The 16,408-nt window shown below is 42.3% G+C and overlaps 1 protein-coding gene across 3 annotated transcripts in view; it reads right to left on the reverse strand.

Moving 5' to 3' along the window:
• LOC124621799 (zinc transporter 1) overlaps positions 1-16,408 on the reverse strand; it is a 338,684-nt gene that overhangs the window by 62,479 nt on the left and 259,797 nt on the right. For all 3 annotated transcript variants that reach the window (XM_047147236.1, XM_047147234.1, XM_047147235.1), the window contains exon 5: positions 13,482-13,673. In XM_047147236.1, the coding sequence (XP_047003192.1) occupies positions 13,482-13,673 (192 nt within the window). The remainder of the gene's footprint in view (positions 1-13,481; positions 13,674-16,408) is intronic.

The raw sequence follows: 16,408 nt of genomic DNA on the forward strand, positions 1-16,408 counted from the left end.
CCAATCTAACAATAAAATGAAAGACTTGTGGAAAGTTGTAAAAAATGAAACAAACAGTAAGCAGCATGTTATAAACAAAACATTAAAACTAAACCTAAATGATGAAGTCACAGCAGATCCCCAAAAAATAGTAAATGGTTTTAATGACTATTTTAGCAAAATAGCAGAAAACCTGATAAAGAACAACTGCCGCAGACCAAATACTCAACACCAAACACTAATAGAAACCATACCAGTACAGACATCAATGTTTCTTCACAAAGTCTCCAATACTGAAGTACTTACAGCTATAAAAGGACTAAAGAATAAGTACTCCAGTGGTAGTGACAACATTCCTGATTTAATTGTAATGAAATGTGGAGAATCCATTGTAGAACCCCTAACCCACATAATAAATGCATCCTTTACAAATGGAGTTTTCCCTGACCTACCAAAGACCTCTAAAATTACCCCACTTCACAAAAAGGGCTCTAAAAATGATGTAGCCAATTAAAGGCCCATAGCGCAACTCAGCTCATTCTCAAAAATATTTGAAAAATTATTTTACACCACATTGGAAGACTTTACTAATAAACTATCCTTATTGACAAAACACCAGCATGGTTTTAGAAAGCAAAAGACAACTACCACAGCTATTTATGAGTATCTCAACAAAATCTTAAAAGCACTGGATAATAAGGAAATCACTACTGGTATCTTTTTAGATTTATCCAAAGCCATTGATGTAATTGACCATACCATACTCCTTAAGAAGTCAGCAAATAAAGGTATAAGAGGAATTGCAAACAAATGGTTAGAATCTTACTTGTCAAACATATTTCAAAAAGTTGAAATTAATTTTGAAAAAAAGAATACAATCACCCATCAATCTACTGTCCACTCCTCTGACACAATACCTATTACATATGGTGTGCCACAAGGCTCAATCCTGGGACCCATACTGTTTCTGCTACACATTGATGATATAAGCACGAAGCTTGCTACAGGGCATACCACACTATTTGCCGATGACAGAAGTATACTAATAATGGGCACTGATACAGAGGACCACAACCAAAAAATTAAACCGCTTATGTCGTCACTCAGCAAATGGTTCAATGAGAACAAACTGATTATAAACATACAGAAAACAACGTACATCAACTTCAGACTCTCATCCCAAAAACAAGAAATGCCTGATGTGATTCTAAATAACCAAGATCTTATGTGTGTGGACTCTGCCAAGTTTCTTGGCATATGGCTTAAAGAAAATCGTAAGTGGGAGACTTACACAAATCATATCTCAAAAAAGCTCTCAACTGTGTTACATTTTAAGGATACTCAAAAAATCAGTCACAAAATCTGTTCTCATACATGTATATTATGCTTACTTCCATTCTACATTACAGTATGGAATCATATTTTGGGGGAACTCACCTGGAGGTAGATATATTTTCAAAATGCAAAAAAAGGCAATACGCATAATATGTTATCTAAGACATAACGAATCATGCAGACAACATTTCAAAACAATGGCATTATGACACTGCTCTCTGCTTACATTTATAATATCGTCTCATTTGTCAAGTCATACCTGTTAAACAATGACTGCACACCAAAATTCAATGGAGATATTCATAACTATGCAACAAGGCAGCAATCTGACCTACATATGATTCAGTCCAGAACTACCTGCTACCAAAAAAGTGTTTTGAATGTTGGGATACAAATGTATAATAATTTACCCAATGAAATCAAAGCAACAAAGAACCTAAGAGCTTTCACACCTAAGTTAAAAAAATATCTCTTGGACCATTGCTTTTATGCAGTTGATCCTTTTTTTGAAAGGGGTTAAAAATGTAAACAATATGATAAATGTTCAATTAGGTCTGAAAATTATATACTGTGCATGTCTGTGAAATACACCGGACTACTTTACTATTACATTTATATTGGCTGTTTGTATTTTACCATACAACATTTGTATTTACTGTTTTGTTAAAGATAGTTAACTTCCTCATTGCAAAATAATGTAAAATCAATTTATTAAATATTACCTGCAAATATGTTCGCTTGACCTGTCCAATATTGTATGTAGAACCTTACAATTCTATGATTTGTTTTAACTGTTTTGTTTAAGATAGATAATTTCCTTGTTACAAAATAATGTAAAAATCAATTTGTAAAAATTACTTGTAAATAGCTCTCTTGACCTATCCAATATCACATGTACAGCTGTACAATACTATGATTGCCTGGATCAATAAAAATACAATACAATACACCAACGCTCAAATCAATTGATGAGAAGTAATTTGCACGCAATACAGATGATAGTTCTTTTAACGTCAAAGTGTATGACATTGCATCTGAAGCTCAACTTCTTCTTCTCCTTTGTGAACGTCAAGAGAAACATGATGCATAGATGTCTACTGAGGTGTGTATTAAAGTCCTGATAGCGTCGATAATTGTAGAGCTCACGTCTTCTGTGAGTGAAGTATCGTTGTAATTCTTCTGGTGGTTGCAGGTCACCAAATGAGTTGAAATAGTAGACGGTTTCCGCATTTTTCATAATATATGACACCCAGTGGGTGTCGGAGCCACCAGCAACATCTAAATTCACAATACCACATTCACCAGTTTTCCACATAGTCTTCAGTAAGGTATCCCGCATAAATACACCATGGAATCTTGGTATCTTGAGTTTATATCCAACAAACTTAAGATGATCTGTATTTGTGAGTGGTCGATCTGGTAGGACCGCTAATGGGCTATTTTTTTAATTTATGAATAGACCAAGCCCTTTCCTGTACGGTTTTAAGTATAGTCCTTTTCCACTGGCTGCAGCTTCCATCATGTGGTTATGTCTTCTTGCCTCTTCTAACTGTGCTTGGGAGTTTTGCACATTCTTGACCCTTCGAGCAATAGCTGCAGCACCACCAGTGAGGGAACCTACCGCCGAGAGCGTGGAGAGGGCAGGGATGAGAAACGGAATAAAATCACCGGATGTCTTGGGTACTGGCAGAACTCGAGGTGCTTTAACCGATTCTCCTCTTCTTCTTCTCACATCTTTCTGCTTCAATGCGTTTTTAGCTGCATACATTGCTGTCAGGACATAGTTCTTCAAACAGTCCTTGTCCTCTTCCTCCTTGTTTAGTGCACAATGCGCAGCATTCGTAGCTCGCTTGAAATTAATCACTCCTAAACCCGACTTAATTTTTCCACACATGGTTTTATCAACTGCAAATGAGGCAATGCGTTGACCTATACCAATATCCTTTCTTCTCCATGTCGCCTTAGCCTTATCAGCTAAAATCCTATCCGCAATGTGACGACTTGATAGATCTTTATTTGCAGCATATGCAATGTCGTGTTCCATACATGCTTCATCGAGCAGATTAATCTCCTTACGCCAAGCATTTCTGAAGCTTTGTCCCAGGTTCACAGTAGTTATACCCAGGGATGTGTAATTCCACTGGTAGCTTGTCTAGAATACCACCACCTCCTCTAATGTGTCTCCAAGCATGCATGTTATGCTACTGTGGTGGTTGTGGACTATGCACTCCCATTATATAGCAAATCGCCGGCATCAATCCAACTGTTTTGTGTAGCAGGAAAAACAACCCATTTGACTAGTGCTTTACTTCCTCGACGTCTTATGACTCTCCACGAGAAAAACATCCGGTTCTGAGCTTTTCTGCAACTTCTCGGTGTAGAAGCAGCCCGCAATTTCTTCACCTTTACTATCCTTCAATATATAAGTTCTAGGATTCGTTCGTTGCACCTTTGAAACTGTAAATATCTCAGTTGACCAGTTCAGTTGGTATGATTGCTCAAATGCTGTCTTGTGTTTTGAGATACACACCAAATCACCTACATTAAATTTCTGTTTGCATGGATCCAGCATCTTAATGCAAGAGTACACCGTATCCATGAGTCCATTATCACGAGCATCGATTGGTCTCATTTTTATTGTACTATGTTTAGTTCGATTATACTGAGAAATTATTTCTGGGAGGATATCTGTGCATTTGTATGAGCTGCGAAGGTTAAAACGCATCCACATTCGACCTTTTATTGTTCTGTTCAGACGCTCCACGATACTTGCCTTCAGGTGAGTGGATGTTGAGTAATGATGTATTCCGTAAAACTGCATCACGGTCTTGAAATACCTGCTGTAGAGCTCCCCACCATGATCGGTTTGGAGGTTGTCTGGGAATTGATTCGTTCCTGTCTGTAGCAAACGCCCAAAAACATCCGCGACATTTCGACCTGTTTTTGTTTTGACAGGCAATGCCCAGGCAAATTTGGAGTTGTATCAGTAACCTTAAAATACATTTGAATCCATTATGCTGATGTGGATATTCCCTCATATCTACAAGACCAGCTTGCCTCAAGTCATAACATGTCTGTGAGGGTATGTTTTGCGTGCTGGTTTTTGCAGTTCTGGAACTACTGTCTCCATACTTATTCGATGATATCTCTCTCTCCAAGCTCCGAGATTGAAACAACCTCATTCGAATGAGCTGTATTACCTGCAGCAGTTGATGCCATGAGCACCCATAGTCTATCTATTAGTTGGTTGGGGTCGTAATAATACTGAGGGATTCGATTGTTCACTGCTTTATGCTCAATGTCAATACCATAACCGCTGCCGCCGCTGTTGTTGTTGTTGTTGTTGTTGTTTTCGCCGTCAAGTATTGGTTTTATATTTCTTGTTGCTCAGGCTTTTCGTGATCTTGTGTACACCAGTCATATACACTATTTCACGGCACGTTTCCCTATCATTAACTGAATAATTTATAGGTTTTTTGGCAGGTCTTAGGAAAATAAGGTTCATTAAGCCAGGTGTTCTCTCAAACCGTCTATCATCAATCTGTGTCATCAGTTACAGTTGTAGGATGCGTACCCAACATGTACGGTCTTCCCCTGCTAATGCCGAATGTTCTGTCTTTCTGACCAGGGGTGTGACGAATAATGTATTCATCAATGACAACACCCTCGTTATCGTATGTTTTTGTTTTTGCTGAGAACTCTTCGGAGAGATTCAGTAACTGGCTTAAAGGTCTCTCTCAGTGTTTGCTGTCGATCCATATGCCCTAACCTCAGCAGCCGCAATATCTCACGAACTGCTTTACGCGACTGAATCACTTTCTGCTTCATCGACATCTCGGAGTATACTAATCAGACATCTCCCCAGCGTGAGGCTTCATATATCCGGTCATTTTCTTCCTGCTCTTACTACGATCCTGATTGCCCATCTCAACAACAAGGAAGTCTACGTCTATTTTCCCCTCAATAGCCTCGATCTTTTCAGTTAAATCTGTCATCGTCCCATAATTTCTCTTGTGCCCAGTGGCAGAACTGTACACGATGTTCAAAGTCATCTTGTTTTATCAATAACGAGAAACCCATACTGTGAATGATTCCAGCAATCTGCACATATCTTTACAAAATCATTGAACGATATGTCTGTTCCGACATGTGCCTGGTAAATGTGTTTTAAATTCAGGTTGTCTTGTTTGAAGACTATAATGAGGGTTGTGTTATCCTTAACCAACTGTTTTGGGATTCTGGAATACGTTTGACTTAGATAAAATACATCAGCACCCACATGACGACCGCAACAGAAATAGTTTCGAATTTGGTCTTTGTTTTCCACAGCAACATCGTCAAATATGAAGACAGTGTTTGGCTTTGCTATTTCAGTTGGGGGGATATCACTGCTTTCACTAAATGTCGTGTATGTAACACCATCTACACCGTGCAATACCTCCTGCAATAGCCAATACTTGGGTTGAAACAGTGTTTTCGAGAATACACAAACATGTTCAAATCGGACTCCATCTACATGTGTTAGCAGACTCATGAGGGGATTAGTCTTCCAAAAATTGAATGGACTTACAATAATTGCTCGTATATTATTAGGAAGGAAATGCCATTCTTCTTGTTCTTCTTCCTCAGGTCTTCATTTGCATCTTCACAGGACCAGTCACCAACAACAAAGTTCTTGTGATGAGGATGTTTCACCCACCATGCCATGATACTAACTACGTCACGCACAAACAAGTAGTTGATATACAGGGTGGGCAACTGATCGTGACCGGGCCAAATATCTCACGAAATAAGCGTCAAACGAAAAAACTACAAAGAACGAAACTCGTCTAGCTTGGAGGGGGAAACCAGATGGCGCTATGGTTGGCCCACTAGATGGCGCTGCCATAGGTCAAACGTATATCACCTGCGTTTTTTTAAATAGTAACCCCCATTTTTATTACATATTCGTGTAGTACGTAAAGAAATATGAATGTTTTAGTTGGACCACTTTTTTCGCTTTGTGATAGATGGCGCTGTAATAGTCACAAAAATATGGCTCATTTTTAGACGAACGGTTGGTAACGGATAGGTTTTTTTAAATTAAAATACATAACGTAGGTACGTTTGAACATTTTATTTCGGTTGTTCCAGTGTGATACATTTACCTCTGTGAACTTATCATTTCTGAGAATGCATGCTGTTACAGCGTGATCACCTGTAAATACCACATTAAGGCAATAAATGCTCAAAATGATGTCCGTCAACATAAATGCATTTGACAATACGTATAATGATATTCCTCTCAATAGCGAGTAGTTCGCCTTCTGTGATGTTCGCACATGCACTGACATTGCGCTGACGCATGTTGTCAGGCGTTGTCGGTGGATCAGGATAGCAAATATCCTTCAACTTTCCCTACAGAAAGAAATCTCGGGACGTCAGATCCGGTGAACGTGCATGCCATGGTATGGTGCTCCAATGACCAATCCACCTGTCATGAAATATACTATTCAATACCGCTTCAACCGCACGTGAGCTATGGTGCCAGGCATCCATCATGTTGGAAGTACATCGCCATTCTGTCATGCAGTGAAACATCTTGTAGTAACATCGGTAGAACATCACGTAGGAAATCAGCATACATTGCACCTTTTAGATTGCCATCGATAAAATGGGGGCCAATTATCCTTCCTCCCATAATGCCGCACCATACATTAACCCGCCAAGATCGCTGATGTTCCATTTGTCGCAGCCATCGTGGATTTTCTGTTGCCCAATAGTGCATATAATGCCGGTTTACGTTACCGCTGTTGGTGAATGACGCTTCGTCGCTAAATACAATGCGTGCAAAAAAATCTGTCATTGTCCCATAATTTCTCTTGTGCCCAGTGGCAGAACTGTGCACGACGTTCAAAGTCATCGCCATGCAATTCCAGGTGCATAGAAATATGGTACGGGTGCAATCTATGTTGATGTAGCATTCTCAACACCGACGGTTTTGAGATTCCCGATTCTCGCGCAATTTGTCTGCCACTGATGTGCAAGCAAACGTAGCACACGCCCATTGGGCATTTTGATCACAATAGCCATACATCAACACGATATCGACCTTTTCCGCAGTTGGTAAACGGTCTATTTTCACACGCGTAAGGTATCCCGATGCAAATACCGTCTGCACTGAGGGAATGTTACATGATATCACGTACTTACACGTTTGTGACTATTACAGCGCCATCTATCACAAAGCGAAAAAAGTGGTCCAACTAAAACATTCATATTTCTTTACGTACTACACGAATATTTAATAGAAAATGGGGGTTCCTATTTAAAAAAAAACGCAGTTGATATCCGTTTGACCTATGGTAGTGCCATCTAGTGGGCCAACTATAGCGCCATCTGGTTTCCCCCTTCAAGCTAGATGAGCTTTGTTCTTTGTAGTTTTTTCGTTTGATGCTTATTTCGTGAGATATTTGGCCCGGTCACTATCAGTGGACCACCCTGTATATAGAAAACACACTTGAAAGTGTAATAATAGTATGTGTAGCCACTATAGTTCCATCACTTAACTGACTGAGCTATATTGACTGCACAGTGGAAACAGCTATATATTTCACCCATGAAAAGTAACTTTATCAATGATCATCTCAATACCTCGTATAGCACCGAAAAAAATAATAACTGTAATACTTTGATTATAATTAGAGAGGTATGAAATAAAACACAAGCACGGTTTGAGATTATATATACATAAATTATTTATTTAAATGGTTCAAATTGCTCTGACCTCTATGGAACTTAACATCTGAGGTCATCAGTCCCCTAGACCTTAGAACTACTTAAACCTAACTAACCTAAGGACATCATACACACCATGCCAGAGGCAGTATTCGAACCTGTGACCGTACCAGTCGCGCAGTTCCAGGCTGAAGCTCGTAACTGCTCGGCCACCACGGTTGGCTAATTATTTATTTAAATATCATACATGGGGTGTAGTGTTTCAGGAATATAATTACAATTTGTATGTATCTTCTTCTTCTTCTTCTTCTTCGCACCTGTACAGTATTTACCAAATAAAGCTTTTTGACATGCAGTAAATTCAGTGCATATCTCCCTCAGGCCAATAGATGACTCACATTACTCAGGTTTTTCACACACACATTTAATCTGTTTCTCTTTAGGTATGGCGTTCATGTGCGAACAAAGGTGCTGCTTAAGATCATCAATATGTACACTATGCATACGTAGGATGTTTAAAACATCATTGTATGCAGAGTCTATGCTAGGCACCCGATGGTTCCGTGTGTCCAATGCAAGACGTGTGGCTGTGTGCAGAACATATAACTTCATAGCTGAGGTATGTCTTAGATAAACGCAGTTGTCACTCGATTTCACACATAATGCACAGTCATCATACACTGTTGTAATAGAAAGTGTCACACAAGTAAGACGAATGTCTGGGGGAGAACGAGTTGGATAATACTCTCTAGTCATCTGCTCATTGATGTAGCGCTCTGGACGGCATATTTCACCCCAGTCAAACTCGGAAATTGTCACTTTAACACACTTGGATACATTTTCAATATCCATTCTCGCATGCAACCCCAGGCATGATGTTCTGCTATAGCAATGTTCACACACTTCGATCCACTCTGTGGTTGCACAATCACAGGGATGTTCTGCTGGGATGGGTCATATGTTGGTGACCAGTACTGACCTCCATCTCGTTAACACTACCAGCAACAGCATTCGATGTGTCAGGGGCAGAATGCGTGTCCTCATCACACAAATTGATGAGTGCAACTCCTTGTCCTACTCCATCAAGTGGGCTATGTGCGCTACCAGACCCCACATGGCCACTACTGGTTCAGATGCGCTGGATGCTGTTGCTGAAGGTCTCGACAGGATGGCAGCCGAGGTTGCTACAGGCCCGGACATGGCAGCAGAACTTGGCATGTTGGCACTCGACCCTGTTGAACAGAGATGAGGAAGCATTAGACATGGGCCAAGACATGAAAACTTTGAATAATAGTAGTAATAACAACAGAGAAAGATGTGATATGGAATGCTTACTTTTCCATTTAATTCTGTTCTGCATGACTGTGCTGGAGTGCAACTGCTGTTGGCGCTTCATGGTTCTTCTTCTTCTTCTTCTTCTTCTGCTGATGGACTGGACAAGACTGAGGTCCCAGAGCTGCTGAGCCTCGCCTATATCTCCTACAATGACGTCAACAATACTTCCATCCTACTGGCTGAAGTTCAGCACGTGGTTGGCCTAAGGGTCTATTGATTCTGGCTATTTTCCCCCACCATTTTGGGTTGCATCACAGAACGGACGATAGTGCTCTCTGGTGGTGGTACTGTGTACTAGGACTGTATCTCGTGGCGAACACACTTTTTGCCCCCATCTTGGCCAGTGGTACTTGCATCATCAGATGACATCATGGTCACCGTCTTGGATTACATCACAGATGAGCGCACCCGCTGGTGGTAGTACTGTGTACAAAGTCAGTTGGAGTCCGGCCCTCGTGGTGAACACACTGGATGGCTGTACTGCATCAAATTGTTTAAATAAAGGCTTATGTCCAGCACTGGTCGAGTCCTTTTCCTGAGAATTCCTATGGGGAGGTAGCCCAAGTGACCTTTTTTCCCGCCATTTTGTTAGGTTAGTAGATGCGTGTTGCAATGTCCTGTTGAAATTTGAATTTCCCACTATTTACTAGGGAGAGGTTAGGTTAGTGGAGGTAGCCAAATTCACCTCCTGTTGCCAAGTCTACACACAGCCATCTTGGATGACGCCATCGCCGCCCTCTTGGATTCATCTGGTGATAATTGAATGTGGGGTGGCACCTGCCTAGCCTCTCTACTTATGTTGTCATGACAACCAACAAGATATCTGTGCTCACGAATACCCACAGAAACTGTGGCCAAGAAACATCAGAACCACCATGTTGCTGAGCATGTTGCCCAACAGAACGTTCTTGATTTCAATAACTGCTTCAAAGATTATGTCTTCCTATCAACATCAGCTTTTCTGAGCTGTGCAGGTGGGAATTCTCTCTGCACTTTATCCTTCATTCCTGCAACCCCTTGGCCTCAGCTTTGTTTAGTCACTGTTCTTCACCCACCTAACCTCTTGCCCATTCCCACTCCAGCACTACGCAGCCTTCTGTTCCCTCAACACACCAACAGTCTTTTTATTTCCCTCCTTTTGCACCTCTATCTTATCTCCCAACCGCACATAGCTACTCATGCTCTATCCTGTCCACACCATATTCCTGTATGCTCCCACAAGCAGCACTTTACTGTCCCACACCCCTAGCCTACTATCCCTCCCCTTCCCCACCTAAGCCGCCTCCTTATCCCCACAATTCAGAATGCTTCTCCCATCATACACAACTGCTTCTAGACTGGTCTCCATGGCCAGAGACAGTGGTCGTGTGTGTGTGTGTGTGTGTGTGTGTGTGTGTGTGTGTGTGTGTGTGTGTGTGTGTGTGTAATTCAGAAGAAGACCTTTTGGGTAAAAGCTCACTTGTTCTGTATGGCCCAGACAGTGACTGGATACTCCTCATGTCCTCTTCTTCCCCCCCCCCCCCCCCCCCTCTCTCTCTCTCTCTCTCTCTCTCTCTCTCTCTCTCTCTCTCTCTCTCTCTCTCTAGCCTGTATCATTTAAAATTGTCTTGAGGCTGTGCTGAATGTGACATGGACAGTTCTTCCTCTTGCTTTACAATGGGACTTCTAAAATTCTACTGTGCTCTTGAGCCTATTATTTTGGGGTGGGGGGCGGCTTCAATATATATTCTGCATGTCTGTTTATTGAGTTATTTATTTTCATTGTATTATGATGACAAATCCTGCATCATTGTAGTAAGATCTCTGGATGGCTGATAAATAATTAAAAAAATATATAAATAAGTAATAAATAAATAAGTAATAAATAAGTAGTAAGTAAATAAATAGAAACTTCTCAAATTTTCAGACAAACAGTTTTCGAATGGAGTATTTCCTCAAATTGCAGTTTGTGACATAGCGATGTACTAAGCAGTGATGTAAAGAAATCGTTACTGTACTGAAACATTTTATACAGGGGGAACATTAACAAAACCAACAAACGGCAGAGACCGATTCCTAACTGGAAATGGAGGAAAAAAAGGTGCTATTAACATGTGTCTGGAAATGCATCGTTGCCATGGTCGATGGTGCTGACAAATGACAGTTCCTCTGACCACGTAATGTGTGTTCCTTGCGTGTTGCAGGCCATGTCGTTGATGCAGCGTACTATAAGCAGCAGAATGGTCCGATATTCATGTCAGAAACAAGCTGAGGTGGTGTTTGTGTATGGCCAAGCAGATGAAAACAATCGAGAGGCAGTAAGGCTATATCAGAAGGAGTACCCTTACAGACACCAAACACACTGCACAGAATTTCAAGCTCTTTTTGGGCGTTTCTGTTATCATGGGTCCTTCCAGAAAAATTTACATTTGTGGAAAGATCTTATGGGACCAAACTGCTTAGGTCATCAGTCCCTAAGCCTACACACTACTTAATCTAACTTTAACTTACGCTAAGGACGACACACACACCCATGCCTGAGGGGGGACTCCAACCTCCAACAGGGGGAGCTGCGCAGACCGTGACAAGATGCCTCAGACCACGCGGCCACCCCTTGTGGTGGTCCATTCAGACAAACGACCGTATAGGGAGGCAGTGAACTTTGTGTACACCAGATCTGGGGGACTGGGTTGTACTACAGGATATTGAGGCAAACCCTAGTACAAGCTCCAGGAAAGTGGCCCACCAACATGGCATAAGCCAAAGTACGATTGTGTGTATCCTGCGTGACACCCACCACTATTCCTGTCACCTGAAATGAGTGCAAGGATTATCAGCAGCGGGTTTCCCTCTACGGGAAGGATTTTATTGATCGCTTTTGCACCAGACCACCACAACCGTGGGATTTCTGTCATCAGCCGTCTTTACTGACGAAGCAACCTTTACCATGATTGGCATCATCAATCTGCGCAATGTTCATTTGTGGGCTACAGACAATCCTCCAGGAATGGTGGAGGCATTTAGTCAGCATCGGTCCAGCATCAATGTGGGTGCAGGGATTCTTGGCAACCACATACATGGACCAATTATTATTCCACAGCAACCTGAGAAATGGAAACTTCCTGGCAGATTAAAACTGTGTGCCCGACCGAGACTCGAACTCGGGACCTTTGTCTTTCGCGGGCAAGTGCTTCACCAACTGAGCTACCCTAGCACGACTCACGCCCCGTCCTCACAGCTTTACTTCTGCCAGTTCCTCGTCTCCTACCTTCCAAACTTTACTGAAGCTCTCCTGCGAACTCTGCAGAACTAGCACTCCTGAAAGCAAGGATATTGCGGAGACATGGCTTAGCCACAGCTTGGGGGATGTTTCCAGAATGAGTTGGTGAAGCACTTGTCCGCGAAAGGCAAAGGTCCCGAGTTCGAGTCTCGGTCCGGCACACAGTTTTAATCTGCCAGTAAGTTTCATATCAGCACACACTCCGCTGCAGAGTGAAATCTCATCCTGGAACCTGAGAAAGGATTGTACCTGGACTTACTGCAGAATACTCTGCCTGGGCTGCTTGAGAATGTGTCTTTGGCAATATAAGAGGTTATGTGGTTTCTGCATGATGTAACACCACCCCAATTCCACCCTAAAACTCGTCAACACGAACATCATCATCCCCAGACGTTGGATAAGATGTGGAGGCCCTGTAGCATGGCCTGCTACATCATTGGACCTAAACCACCTAGATTTTTACCTCTGTGGGCATCTGAAAAGCATTGTATACAGCATATATGTGCAGACCATATAACAGCGTGTTCATAACACCTGTGACACTATTCAGAGAGAGACTGGAATGTGTGAAAGAGTGGAGCAACCCTCGATGCGACATGTTCATTGCATCCCATGAGGCCACTTTTAACATCTATTGTGACATGGATCCGATGTAGCTGTGTGCTGAGCTCCTGGAAGACACTCAGTTGTTGCACGCACACCTATTTTTCGCATACATGTTCATAATACCTTTTTCCCTCCGTTTGTAGTCAGGAATCCTTCCCTGCAGTATGTTTTATTGAAGTTCACCCTGTATATTTTATAGTTATTATTATAATCATAGCTGTATTGAAACTACTGGTGACAGCCGACTCACCCAGCGTGTCGCGGCACATCTCCCGCGGCCCCTGCCTGGGCTGCTGCTGTGGCGGCGGCAGCGGAGGTTGGCGAGCCTGCGACGACAGCCGGCGGCGGCCCTGCTGCACCGAGCGCCGCGTCACGGCGTGCGCCAGAACCACGTCGCCGCTCGGCGTCACCTGCAGGAAGCTCGCCTGGTGGAACGTATACCCTGCCGGCGCAACAACAGCTCCGCGTCTCTCTCTGCTTCCTAGCACGGTCACACACTACAGTTTGCAAGTCTACTTCTACAGTGTTAATTAAGGAAATACGCTGATGGAGCCAAAAACATCATGCCCATTTTGATTTTATCCATACTGGATGAGAGGTCGTGGTTGTGGTTGTGAATGTCAATGTTAAAAAATATATCGGCTCAACCACTTGTTTATAGTGTAAAACATTAACAAGGGAACCTTCCCATCACACCCCCCTCAGATTTAGTTATAAGTTGACACAGTGGATAGGCCTTGAAAAACTGAACACAGATCAATCGAGAAAACAGGAAGAAGTTGTGTGCAACTATGAAAAAAATAAGCAAAATATACAAATTGAGTAGTCCGTGTGCAAGATAGGCAAAATCAAGGATAGTGTGAGCTGAGGAGTGCCGTGGTCCCGTGGTTAGCGCGAGCAGCTGCGAAACGAGAGGTCCTAGGTTCAAGTCTTCCATCGAGCGAAACATGTACATTCTTTATTTTCGCGAAGTTATGATCTGTCCGTTCGTTCATTGACGTCTCTGTTCACTGTAATGAGTTTAGTGTCTGTGTTTTGCGAACGGACAGATCATAAATTCGCGAAAATAAAGAAAGTAAACTTTTCACTCGAGGGAAGACTTTTTTTTTTTTAATCTCATTTTGTCCGCTTTTGTTCGTTGCATCTGCTCGGGGCGGACGTCTTACGACATCCGTTTAAGTTCGTTGATGATCCATTAACTCAGTTTTTTTTTATTACAGAGGGCAGCTAACCCTCTGACCGAACACGCTGAGTTACCTTGCCGGCGTCTTGAATCAAGGACGTCTCGTTCCGCAGCTGCACATGCTAACCATGGGACCACGGCGATCCTGAACTCACACTCTCCTTGATGTGGCCTATCTTGCGCATAAACTACTCTGTTTGTATATTTTGCTTATTTTTTTCATAGTTCCACACAACTACTTCCTGTTTTCTCGATTGATCTGTGTTCAGTTTTTCAAGGCCTATCCACTGTCCCAACTAATAACTAAATCTGAGGGGGGTGCGATGGGGAGGTTCCCTTGTAAGATTGACGCGTTTCGGAAGTCAAGCTTCCATCATCAGAATAACAAAAAGTAAAAGAACCTGTTAAAACTCGCTAAAATGGAACATGCACCCGGCTCGATAAAATTGATAATATAATTAAAACATCGTGGCTACTTTCCTTGTTGCAGCCGTGTCTTCCAAGGTGCATCTCCACGTAGTCGTCAAAATATAAAAAAAACTCTAAAATGGTGTCGCCTATGGTGTTCGACATCTAACCACATGGCTCTCTCCTCTATCGTCGTAAACCGCCCGTGCGTCTTCGTTGATACCACACACCACGTAGCCAAACACGACACTGAAACGCGAGTGAGCTCACGCGCAAGTAAACAAGGAAGTCACAGAGATGTCTATAGAAACAGATAACGTATACATGTTCCCAGGACCTCATGAAATGATGGTATCCTGCCAATTGCTAAAAATGTAGTTACTAAAAGAAGCCAGTGAAATGTTTGAAAAAGTTATTTGTATCACCATTTAGCTGTGTCATTCAGTGTGTTCTGATTATCCACGCTATGTATCGTAATTTCCAGCTGTTCTAGTAGATCCAGCTTTTTACCTTTGTCCTGTCTATGTAAAATAACGAGATCCTGATCTATTCCCAATATGGGGTGTCCCGCTCCCCAAATATGCGTGGCTGCAGCTGACTTTTCGAAATTATTAAGCCGGAAAGCATCGCTATGTTCTTTGTAACGTACTATAAAGGACCTACCAGTTTGGCCTACATAGCTTGCCTTGCACGTGCTACACTGAATTTTATAGACCCCAGCTCTCAGTGTCGTGTTTGGCTACGTGATATGTGGTATCAAAGAAGACGCACGGGCGGTTTACGACGATAGAGGAGAGAGCCATGTGGTTAGATGTTGAACACCATAGGCGACACCATTGTAGAGTTTTTTTATATTTTGACGACTACGTGGAGATGCACCTTGGAAGACACGGCTGCAACAAGGGAAGTAGCCACGATGTTTTAATTTTATTATCAATTTTATTGTGCGGGTGCATGTTCCATTTTAGCGAGTTTTAACAGGTTCTTTTACTTTTTATTATTCTGATGATGGAAGCTTGACTTCAGAAACGCGTCAATCTTAGTGTTTTACACTATAAACAAGTGGTTGAGCCGATATATTTTTTAACAGTGACATCATGACCACCTGCTTAATAGCTTGTTTGTCTTTGGAATTAAATTCTCCGTGTCAGAGATCCGACAGTTTATTGGTAGGTTTGTGGAGATACGTGGCATTAGATGTCTACACACAGGTCACGTAATTCGCGTAAATAACAGGCCGCAGATTTACAGTGATGACGCCCAATAGCGACTCAGATGGGTTCCGTAGGATTTACATCAGGCGAATTTGGTCGCCGAGACATCAACGAGAGTTCACCATAATCCCCCCTCAAACCACTGTTGCACGATTGTGGCTCCGAAACACCGACAGTTATACTGTTGAAAGATGACATCGACGTCGGGGAAGACATCGAGCATGAAGGGATGAAGGTGGTTCGCAACTGTCAGCGTGTCTTCGATTATTAGCACAGGTCCCGTGCAAGCGCAGGAGAATGTCTTCTACATCTACAACTACGTGATTACTCTGCAATTCACGTTTAAGTGCTTGGCAGAGGGTTCATCGAACC

Source organism: Schistocerca americana, chromosome 7 (assembly GCF_021461395.2).
Source record: "Schistocerca americana isolate TAMUIC-IGC-003095 chromosome 7, iqSchAmer2.1, whole genome shotgun sequence".
Lineage (NCBI taxonomy): Eukaryota > Metazoa > Arthropoda > Insecta > Orthoptera > Acrididae > Schistocerca > Schistocerca americana.